The following is a 12,126-nucleotide window of genomic DNA, read 5'->3' on the forward strand; positions in this document are numbered from 1 at the left end:
GATCAGTTAGCATAGTTGGTTTTGTCTTTTTGTCACATTATTGACAATAAGCAAAAAATATAGAATATCACCAGACTCATCCTTTGAATATCTGTGCAGTTGAACATGATGAGTACAAATAGTCATAAATGAAGCATATTGATTAACTGAGATGAAGACAAAAGGACAGTAAGAATATGGAGACTTGGCATGGGGCTCAGGTCGGCTAAACTCTAACAGAGCTTTGCTCTAGTAGGGCAGTTCTACTTATTAAAGGTACAAGAATATGAAGCAATTTACATGTATTAAATGTTTTTTTTAATTTCCAATATGTGCATCGACTGTAATGTAATTAAAAAATGAGACCTGCCCCGACTGTCGCCTGTTACAGCCTGTGGACTGATTTCTGGGTAAACGATGTTTATGCTAGCTCCTGAGTGCCTTGCCTAAATACTCTGGTTTCGCTACCCAACAACGCCAACAGTGTGCAAAGATCTGCTCTATTATGTTGAAACATCAGCACAGCAATTTAGTAAAATGAGAGTTATGATGGAAACTATCACATCAATAATTAAGTGTAGCAACACATCATTTTTTAAATATTCCATCTAGTTCACTAACCGTTAGCATTATCATCCAGCAAACTTAGATATTCTGACATTGCAAAGCCTAACAGAGTTTTAAAAAGCTGGCGAGCTAATACCAACGTATCACACAGTGTACCATGCAACCAGAATGGATTAGTTCAACGTCACTACCCTATATAGCATCCTGTTGCCCATGCTAGCAAGCGTGGGCAACAGGATGCTAACTGCAGTTAACCCAACAGCCACCGGTATCACTAATAACAAGGGTTTTCAGAAAGTTGCACATAGGACCTTTAAGGGGAAAGGTTTAACCTGTTTAATATAATAACAGTGCATTACCTGGTGATAGGTTCCTTTTACGAGAACTGCCTTTTTGTTACTCCTAATTCTTTCACTCCTTAAAAATCACCAGCACCAGCACTGAAATAGTCTCAAATTGATAATCTGCAATAGCTGCTTAGTTGTAGTAATGCACAGAGAGGAGGTACATGTCTAATAGCTGAGCAGAGCCAGAGACTTCCTGTCTCACCTGCAGAGTTTGGAGTTGAGGGTGAATTTGCTTGGCTTCCATGTGAGGATGCATTAGCCGCATTCACGGCAGTTCTTGCAGCGTACATGTTGGCTTCTTCTTGGAACTTACCAATGTTTTTCTTGTATCTGATTCTTTTATTCCCAAACCAGTTGGAAACCTGAGCAGATAAACAAAAGAATGTAGTTTAATTTACATGAAATCTTAACATACAGAGCCTCTCAGAGGTGGTGTTTAGCTTGCATGGCCTTAATGGCACGCGTAACACTGCAGAGAGCCTCTGTCAGAGGTAGGAGCTACATAGGATTGGTGCTGTGAATCCGCATTAGTGCCAGGATGGAATGATTGCCAATAACAGTCTCATTATGTCACCATGACTGCAGCTATCATCAGAACTCACGCAAGCACCAATCAGTCAACATCCGCTAACACCCATTACGGCTAATGGACTCCCAGATGAAGCCAGGGGGGTAATCCCAGCACTAATGATAAACAACATTAAAATGAAAACCAAATCAATCCTGCAAAGTTTCCAATACACAGAGTAGGTAAACATTCTCCTTTATTATGACCAAGAAACGGAAACTCTACAAATCATTCAGCCGCTGAGCAGCTTCCACAATCAGGCCCAGATGCATCCTCAAATCATTTGGTATAAATTAATGAAACCAATTGAGAAAACAATCCATTCCCAAATGATGGATTCAAAACACAAACTGCTGTTTACCTTGGCGTTGTCATTGCTTTCCTTATTATCAATTCTCACTGGATTGAAACAACTTGAGTGCTAGAATGCAAAGATGACAAAACAAGGTGCCAAAATATTTGACTTTTTGCTTCTCAGCATCACTGGCACAAACATCTCAGATGCTCACTAAGTTACTGTCAGATTTGTAGTTAATCATCATTGCACTGTGCATGCCTCAAATGACTGAAGTGCTAATTTTCAGAAGCTGGGGTTTTGCTAATTACTACTATATAGAGCTAAAACTACAATTTTTGCAGTAGATAACTGTATTTATCTTTTTATCAAACGTTTAATAGTCGATGGCTTCAAACAATGACAGATGCCAATCACATGTAACCTGAGCTCAAAGTTTTATCTTTGATCAGTAACAAATAAAACATAATTTTGTATGATGATATAAAACAGGGAAAAAGAAATTCTACATTTCTTTGTTATTTTAATTATTAAAACATGACAACATCATCCCTTTAAAACATAACATTTATATGCACTGCATTTATTTTTCTGTCACAATTACCAGAAGTACTTTTACTGATGCTGGATTTTGTATATCGGATGTATTGTTAGAAAATTTGATTGGCTGTTTGATAAGATAAGAACTATGACAGCAGCGACGTCTTTAGATTGCATTACTTCAGTAGAAACACAGAGTCACTGGTCAAAAATAGCTTAGTCTGGTTTGATTTAAAAGACTACAAATTTATGACATGGCATATTTATACTTTGAGTCCTTTGTTGTCTCAATGAAAGGTACTGCTAGAAGATTAGAGGAGCTGTCTGTACTCATGACAGTCAGAAAACGTATTATTAGGTTACTCGCCAACACGCTCATAGCTGCTTCTTCAGATTAAAAATCCAGTTTGTCTCTCTGTTGTTCTGTGTACAGTAGTTTTCCTACAGTTGGTGTGGTGTGGGTGGCAATGATCTGTGGTGTACCTGGGCCACTGTGATGGCGCACTTCTTTGCCAACTCTTCTTTAGCCTCCTCACTGGGGTAAGGGTTACTGAGGTGTGAGTAGAAATACTCATTCAGGATCTCTGTTGCCTGCTTGTTGAAGTTCCGTCTTTTCCGTCTGCAAAGAGAGCATCAAGAGTTCAAACAGGAACTGAACCCAGTTTATGTCAGTCATACCAGCATAGACTGGGTAGGGCTGTTCATCGCTGTTCAACACAGTGTTGTTTTTGGTATTACCTCTTGGAGTCAGTCAGAAATTCAGAAAAAAATTCATTTACAACTGAAAAACTAAACCAGAAGTATTGACCGTGGCTGTGGAGTGTAAGGGCAGAATATTTCCACCTGCACTACATTTTTACCCACTTCTGTACCAAAGTCACAATCAGCCATGTCCTCAAATCAGCTCTCATACTGTAACCATGACGTCTGCTTCATCAGCAAAGTCGGACTCGTCGGTAAACGTGGCCTTCTTCCATGCTCCAGAAGTGGTTAGGGTTGGTAGTTTGACCGTACACTCCACCAAATGATGTGGTCTCTTTAGGTCTCACTGGTCTTTGGTTGACATTGCTGCCACACTAGAAACTTTCCATTCAGCTGTAGTTTTACTGAGGCACTTCGTCAGCACTCAAGAGAACAATTTGGCTCAGAACTGCTTCACTTCAGCACTGTTTATGAGCAGCTGAAAAAAGCATTAGCAGCAGCAACAATAGCACACAGAGGTTCATAATAATTAAGTCAGTATCCACTGTTAGTTATTGACAGATCATTAAACTCTGCATGTTTGCATTAAAAAGGTTTAACAGCATTGTGAGCAAACTAGATATACTGATATATGGAAATCATTTTTTCAAAGTATGAACTGAGGAAAGAATTAGTCCTCACTGATACTGGTCAGCTACTGGACCAGTATCAAACCCCACTGAACGAAATCTGTCCGTGGGAAGTATCACACGGCTGCGTCCAGAAATGAGGCTGATGAGAGAAGAGAGACTGAACCAAACATTTCAGCAGCTGGCCATGAACCCAAAACAATGAGCTGAAAGATGCTAAAGTTCCATATGGCTCTGAGAGACTGTAGAGTCAGGTGATATACATCATCATGTTCATCCACTGAGGACAAAAACATTCCTTCAGCTTTAAAAGCCAGTATGAAAACAGTAGAGTTTTAGTATTGTACTAAAACTAAAAACATATGATCGCCCTTTTTTGTTGTAGAAGAAATTTGACTTTAAAGATTCAGAATAATTGTGTCCAATAGTAAATACAGATAATACACTGAACCTCAGTATCCCAGCATGTTAACACAGCTTATGGTTTGCATAAGGAAATGAACCCTGTGAACGATCCCCATACGACACCTTGAAGCAGACCGATATCGTTTGCTGATGACTGACCCTCTGTCTCCTGCATCTGTCCTCCTCCGTCAGGTCACGTCTGCATGTGCCACATCTGAACAGGGCTTTACATAAGCTGGAGGGGAACCCTGTAAAATCTCCTTCCATGGATCCATTGGTGAGGAGATTTGTGCTAAAATCTCTGTCCCCACACTCCAAAAGCCTGAGAATATGTAAATGTGCACAGCATGGGCTCCAGCAGCCAGTAGATTAATCAGTGGAGCTGAGCATGGCAGTGCTTCTCAGCCAGTGAAAGCTTTCCTCTTCCCCTCGCTGCAGCACCACCACAATCATTTGCAAGAGAATAGATAGGGAGCTTTGTAAGGGAGCGCATGCCTCATTTAAATGTTATGCCTCCAACTCAGACTTTGAGTGAGATTTATCCTTGGAGAAATGTATGCAAATCCAAAGCACGCATCAAAAGGAACAAGCGATTACATTAAAAGAGGGAAACAGTTAGCGTTATGCAGCACACAGGGAACTCTTATTGGCCAGTGCTGCTGGGTATGCTGGTCCAAATGGCATCTGTAGATGCAAACCAGCCCATGTGTGTGGTAAGAGGCAAAACAGCATGTGTTGCAGTATGTTGGTAGTGTGATAGGCCTCCTACATCAGCCATTCATATGGAAATGAGGCTGAGAGGGAAGCACATGATGAGGTATTTACAATGTTGTGAAATTAGGAGGATATCTGCAGCACGGAGCGTCGCACAGTGTCATGGCATGGACAGATACATGTATGCAGGGACACACACCTGGCATCGAGGAAGCGGGAGCGCAGGATCATGACAGCCTCGCAGGTGCTCTGTTTGAGCTGCATCTGGATGGAGCTGAACTTGCGGTGGATGATGCTCACCATGCGCTCGATCTCTTTGGGTGAGATTGGCCGTGTGCGCGACTGCTCCCGCAACAGGTTCATCACATGAGTGGTGAACTCGTTACACGCCTGTATGGAGAACACACGCAGGGCAGTTAACCCACAATGTACACAAACACTTCCCCTGAGGTAAATATACCTGTGAACAGCACCTTCATTCATCAGTGCAGCCACATCTGCACACACAGGGTAAGTGCAGTGTTTAAAATTCACAGATAAAGTCTAAAAATACAACAATCCAGCTCTTTGCTTAATGCAGTTCTGGGGGAAGCTTCCTTATAGAGCCGGGGGGAATATAAGCACTGATATATTTCATATTTAACAGAAGTGGTGACGGCAGTGTGCTGAGAGGAACCAATGACAGCTGTTCCCTTCTCAGACACACTTTCACAGCACAGCCACCCTGAGAGACGAACATGCCACAACGCTTCATTCATCCGCCCCGTGTGACACCAGGCGTGAATCTGCCACGATATTACACTCCGACTCCGTGTCTCTTACTGCCACCTTCTTCATTTCTTCTCCTCCTGTCGATCTCTCTCTGGGTTTAGCTGTGTCAGGCTTTGTCTGTGTCTGTGTATCTGCGTGTTCATCTGTCTTTCTCACATTCATCTGAAAGGGATGCTATTGTCATGAATGCATTGGTTATCAAGGCAATGAGAGGAAATCATCCCCTTCTAACAGACTTTCAAGACTATACTTGGAATCCACACGGAGACACGCAGCGCACTGGGTATAATGGACTATTCTGGGCTGAGAACACAAGGTGAATTCTTACTGACACTGATTTATATTATGTTGGAGTCTACAGAGGCTGAGTCTGCTCAGTGAAGAATGAAGCTTTGATTAAAGGAGGGAAAACTTTAGTGTTGTGACCACACTCCTTGGTTGTGTATCATAAAGTGCCCAGAGGCCGAGTCCACATACTCCAAGTACTGGCAAAGCATTGACTGACAGCGCTGATTGGCTAATTGAACATGAAGTCAAGAAACATAATCAGTTTTTTATTCTATTTCTATTTTTGCTTTCTCCCATTTCTCCTCTCAGCTGATGGTAATGTTGGAGATCACTCAGAGTTTCCATACCTGCTGGCTGTGAGAAAATAACCCAGGAAGTGCTGAAACAGTTAACTGAGCCATCAGTCAGTCGACTGACTGAAATGTATTCACTAATAATTCTGACAATCAGCTGCTTGTTTAAATAAGTAGAAACAAACATTTGCCTCCTTTTCTCTTTTTATCACTGTGCATTGAATGTGTTTGGGTTTTGAACATTTTGAGGATATCGCCTAGGAAAAACATGGTAAAGGTGATTTTTTCACCATCATATACACAAAGATAATTGATCACTCAGTAGATAATAAATAGATACTGGAGGTAATCACTGGGTGCAGCCCTGGTTATGTTACAGTTACACAGGATACATGCATTAAAAACCTGGGGTATGGACTTTGAAAGACCTGGTTACCAGGTAAATTCAGCCGGAGTAAAATCCAAGATATCTCAGCCTCTCCTGCAAAACCTCTGACCATTTCTTTACTTTATGTAGCCGGAAAACTTTCTGGAAGTACAACAACAGTTTGAGAGCACACTTTGATCCAGAATGTGCTGAGACAAAGACAAAGCTCAAAGTCTCACAGCTTCTTCTTCTACTTTTTAGTTGTGTTTGACAAGCTGAGTTTGAAAAATGTGACTGTTACGTAGCTTAAACTGAATCTATGTGAAACGTACTCTGTCTGAGCAATGTTAGAATCCATGTGTTTATCATGTAACCGTCACAGTCACACATCAGATGTGCTGATGCTGTATTCTGTATCCTGCGTGTTCCCGTCAGCTTCTCACCTGTTCGTACTTCTCCAGCTCCGTGTGGTAGATCTGTCTGATCTGGGACAGCTTGGCTCTGTAGTCAGAGTGCTCTGCAGAGTTGTCGGCCCCCGCTCCTCCTGAGGCCGCCGCTGCAGCCGCCGCCGCCGCGGAGCCTCCGCCTTTCTCAGGACCAGATACGCCCTCTGCCAGCAGCATGTTGTCCAGCCGCATGAGCTGAGGATCGGGGGGCTCCTCTTCCTGGGCGCCGCGGATACTCAGCACTGCAGTGACAGAAGAAGGTCAGAGGTCAGTCACAAAGGTCACACCTTACAGTGGCGTGATGCACCGTAACAAGCTGTCAGCTGTGGAGCTGACTGCACAGCTGACACCAACACATCCACCCGCTCACTGTGAGTGAAGCAGTATGTTGGAACAAAGAGTGAAGTGTGCGGACAGGTCACCTGCCTCAGTGAAGCAGGTGACACGACGGCTCATTACGTGTTAAATCACAGTGTTTGCATTTAATTCTGCTTCTTCCTCTGTTACCTTTGACATTCAAACGCCCTGAAGCCGGTGGTTTCAGAGGACTTTAAGGACAAATAGCTTTGTAAACTGAAAACCTTTGGGTTTTACGTTCATGGTCAGTAAAATGAGATTTGCAGACGTCACCCTGAGCTTTAGGAGACTGTCGTGGATATTTTTCACTAGTTTCTGACGTTTTAAACACCATGCAATTCATCTTTTACTTGAGAAATGATTAATGAAAATAATCATGAGTTTCAGATTAAATGAGGGACATAGGGACTCACTCTCTCTCACTGGCCCTCACTTCATTTCCATCTCCTTCAGTATTATTAATGCTGTCATTGCTTTTTGTTATTTTGCTTTTTGCTTCTTGTTTTGTTGTTGTTGTTGTTTGTGTGTTGTACATATCTCATTGACATGAGTTGACATGATATGAGCTGACTGTGCCAGATGATATCTTTGAAAGGTCAAAGGTCACGTGTTGTGCAGTACAGTAAAGGATCATTTGAGATTGGATGGAATCAACAACAGTAATTTGGATGAGTACCTCTGCCTTCCACTAGAGGTCTCCCTTGCCATTCTTTAGAAGATTCAAATCCCACCTTCCATTTTCTCCCAGACTCCGACTCTTCCTCCTCCATCTGAGAACCATCCATTCCAATATAAAAGGCCTTCTCCTGTGTGGAGTGTGCTGCTGCCAGGATCCAAATTGATCCCAGAGTGGACATCAAAAGTGCATCGACGGCAGCAGGCATTATGGTTACAGGGCTTTGGTCACCGTGCTAACAGGAGGTATGACTCTGTGACTTCACGCCCTGCATGTGTCGATAGCCATTTAAAACGCTACCACTTGTCATTTGTCTCGTTGTCAGTGAATGAGAAGGGACAGGCAGGGAGCACTTCATTAATTCAGAGACAAAGGGAGTGCTTGGTGCATTAACCCCAGACTGCGCTCTGGGTTGGTAGGCCTGGGCAGGGGGTCGCTGGGATGAGAATCAGGCCTGCTGTAGTAGCAGAGGCTGAGGAGGGGGCTCCCTCAGTCAGCCTCTGCCTTTAAGTGGACTGGAAATGCAAATATGGCAACTGTTGGCGAGTGGAAGAGGTCAGGGGTTCAGACCACAGGCTCAGCAGGAGGTAGATTGAGTGTGGGAGGAGTGCTGGAGGAGGAGGACGAGGAGGGTGGAGGGGGGTCTCTGGGGACGGTAGGACTGTACAAACATCCTGTCTCATTACCCAGACTCCTTCATCACTCCAGTAATGTATGGACGGGCTTGGAGGGGAAAATCTCGGATGGCTTCACACCCGCCTTACCTCCACATCGCTGCGACTGCAACTGCGTTATGACCCGATCAAACCTGCTCCATCAGAAACTCTAAACCCGCCTGTCCGCTTCAGTTAATGTACATCAGCAGAGGCCCCCGCCGATCCCCCGGCTCCTGGAGACGCAGGGCTTTTTCTATAGTTACCACCTCATAAATACCAGACTAAAGTGGGTGTTAAAATGAGAGCACACCACAATATCCCATAGAGGAAAACGAGCTGCACGTTCTGGAAGTAATTTCCAGCAGGAAAACAACTCGTAGCTAAACATCTTAAAAGAAGAAGAAAGAAAAGTGACGATATTCACGCGAGCACGCGACAAGAAGCTAAAGGCTCAGGACACTCAGGGAATGGATGTTTTTAAATGCTGATTCCTAAATTCAGACAACTCACTTCACCCTCTTCTTTAAATACATGAAAATGGAACAAAGCCATATAAATACAAATATAAATAAAATAATAGGTATGAGCACAATCCAAAGAGCGCCAGCACAAAAATGTTTAGGGAGGAAGTTCTGCTAAGACGTTTCTACTGAAAATCCCAGACCGGATTTCTTCTTGAACCCATAAAATGTCTAGACTGTCAAATGAAAATGGGACATAAAAATTCCCTGTGTCTACAAAAACGATTCGATTTACGTCTGCCAAGTTCCAGCTTAACATTCATGAAGTGTTTATTTTACTTGGCATGGAAGCGCCTCCAACATCAGGCCTGAAAGAGCGGCTGTTGCAGAGAAGGTCATTTCTTAGGAGATCTCTTGGAAGGGAAAAAGAAAAAACACCAGAAGACTTTTTTTTTTTAGAAAGCTGGAATAAGAAAGGTCATCGACAAATGGAAAGCAAATGACTGCATCTCACGGAGCAGGGTATCCTACGCACAGAATCCTCCTCAACATAAACAGGTAAACGTGTCTTAAACTGACAATTAACACAAACTCCGACACGATCCCCAGGCCTTGCTTGTTGACACATGTATACCCTCGCTAATCAGCCACATATCACACTCTGTGCTCACACACAGCCCAGATCCCAGCTCCATGCTTGCTGCTGATCCAGCTGTCTTGGAGAGCATCTGTCAGGAGGGACCCAGGAAGGAACAATGCATTACGCCATGTTGGCTGTGTACTGTCATCCCTCATTGACAGCACACTGTCACACTTACACAGTGTCCTCTGAGCTGGGAACAAGCAAAGGAGCTGCTCCCTGTAATATCAGCTCTTCCTGCTGCCTCTTATCATACAATCTGATGGGAAGGGGCTCAGAGTGGGGTTAATGTGGATTCTGCGAGGTGGATGCGACGGTGTTCATTTTTAATTTAAGTGACTAATCAGCGTGATCCTCCAAACAATGAGAGGCAGCACGGTTACACTGCGTTCTCCTGCCATGGGCTGTTTCCCACTCAGACCTGCAGTGTTCCTGACTGATGGAAGCAAATGGTGATTTATTTATTCCATCCTGAACCTAAAGCACATCATTAAAACCATGGAGGGATTATCTCAAACAAATAAAATTAATAAAGAGAAGAAAAGGATAATGTGCCTCCATAAAATTGGCTTTGCTGTGGGTCATAATTACACGACTCAGCGAGGGCCACTTTATTGGCTAATAGCAGCCTAATTGATTCACCCTGGTGTTCCTCGAGCTTCGGGTCTGCTGGGCACTCCCTGTCCAATAGTGCTGGTGAACTTACTTAGCCACCCACAGACAAACACTGAGGGTTCTCCCAGGGATAAACAATGATCCGTGTATGTGTGTGTGCGATTTGGAACCCCCCCCCCCACACACACACACACACACTTTCTGTATGTCTCTAATGGATGCCATTTCCCTCTTGGAGGCGTTTCAAAGATGGCTTGTTGTCAGACGATCCCTTATTCCTCCCTCCTGTTGTTGTTGACAAGCAATTCTCACGCGCAGGCAGGCGCCGCGCTTTATAGCTTCGCTTTATTTTCTACGTTAATATGAATAAAAACACATGAGTTTTGCTTTGGCTGCTGATGAATTCACTAAGAACATACAGGCTGCAGCAGTGTGGTGTAATGTTGGACGGACTGGGTCAGGATGGGTGTCGCTGGTTTCACTGCTCTGTGAACACACAGCGAGACAAAATGTCACCGACTAAAGAGACAGGAAAAGTAAAGTGGACTGGGAGAACATGACATTTATTTAACCCCGAAACATCTGGCCTTTTGCAAATCAAATCGATATTTAATACGAATACGAGCCCAGGGCCATCGGCTTTTGGAGAGGTGGATGTTTAACTGTCTGCTCGTTTTTTCATTTCCACACAGCTGAGGGAAAAAGCTTTTACTCTTTGAGGATAAGCTTGGAATATCATGCTCGGAGATGATTTACGTCCCTATTTGGGGGAGAGCAGCTTGCCCCTGTCTATGCCCCCCCCCCACCCCCTCGCCCCCCCACCCCACCCCCCCGCCTGTTTTCAGGAAGCACACGTGTAACATTCTCTGTATATCAGTCATTCCAGAGAAGATTGGCCTGTGGCCTCATATGAAGATGGGTGTGGGTATTAAAATATTAATTGAACCACAGCAGCAGAGAGACATCATCATCCATCTGAACAAAGACCAGAGAATAAACTCTTCTCTCTGAAGGAGAAGGAACCACGGTGTACTGGAGGTCTGGGGCTAGCATCATAACTAGCTTCCTCTGAGACATGTTATCACTGTGGAAGGACACAGGTCCATTACAGACTGTCGTCTATCATCTCACCATTCATGACAGGAGTTTGGAAATGTGACAAATATTAAAATTGACAGCAAATACAAGAAGGACCCAGAACTAAAAATACACTTTTGAGTCAGTGACAATATTTGGGATTGCATCAAAAGCTTGTCAGGGGATTATGATTTCTTCCAGGACACTGCTTGCATCTTCAAAATGATTCCGTTTTTTTCATGGCATAACAATATCAGAGTCAAAGAGTTGCAGCACACCATGCTCTGCAGTCCACATATCTTATCCTATCAGATTAACGGAGGCAAATGGCAGCCTGTCAAAAAACATTACCATATGTAATCCCCCTTCTAGATTTCGAAGGCATGTCAACAGGGACTGTTGGCATGGCAGCCTGTCATGGTGATCGGGTGAATGGGAGATAGCCTGATGTTTAATTAATGATGTAGGGCCGTTCTGTCACAGTTAGCGAGACGGACAGCCAAACATAAAGGCCTCTGACAGAGACTGGGAGCCTGAGTTAAAACTGGCACACACCTTCAGAGGCCCTCCACCCTCCACCCTCCACCCTCCACCCACATGCTGAAATGTGATCTCCAGTGTTACATCACGAGGAGCAGCAGAGACAGAGTCGGCCAAAAGTGACACGCAACGCAGGTCATGTGACAGCATGTCCAGGCAGGGCAGCCGCCGCCTAGCTTGGCATTTGTAAGAG

General features: G+C 43.9%; 1 protein-coding gene across 3 annotated transcripts in view; it reads right to left on the reverse strand.

Annotated features, from left to right (window-relative positions):
* Positions 1-12,126, reverse strand: part of LOC121183702 (pre-B-cell leukemia transcription factor 1) — a 52,822-nt gene that overhangs the window by 7,551 nt on the left and 33,145 nt on the right. For 2 of the 3 annotated variants that reach the window (XM_041040879.1, XM_041040878.1), the window contains exons 3-6: positions 6,909-7,153; positions 4,946-5,136; positions 2,780-2,915; positions 1,096-1,255 (exon numbers count right to left, since the gene is read on the reverse strand). In XM_041040879.1, the coding sequence (XP_040896813.1) occupies positions 1,096-1,255; positions 2,780-2,915; positions 4,946-5,136; positions 6,909-7,153 (732 nt within the window). The remainder of the gene's footprint in view (positions 1-1,095; positions 1,256-2,779; positions 2,916-4,945; positions 5,137-6,908; positions 7,154-12,126) is intronic. The other variant, XM_041040881.1, reaches the window with a different exon arrangement.

The sequence above is a fragment of the Toxotes jaculatrix genome, chromosome 6 (genome assembly GCF_017976425.1).
Source record: "Toxotes jaculatrix isolate fToxJac2 chromosome 6, fToxJac2.pri, whole genome shotgun sequence".
NCBI classification, from domain to species: domain Eukaryota; kingdom Metazoa; phylum Chordata; class Actinopteri; family Toxotidae; genus Toxotes; species Toxotes jaculatrix.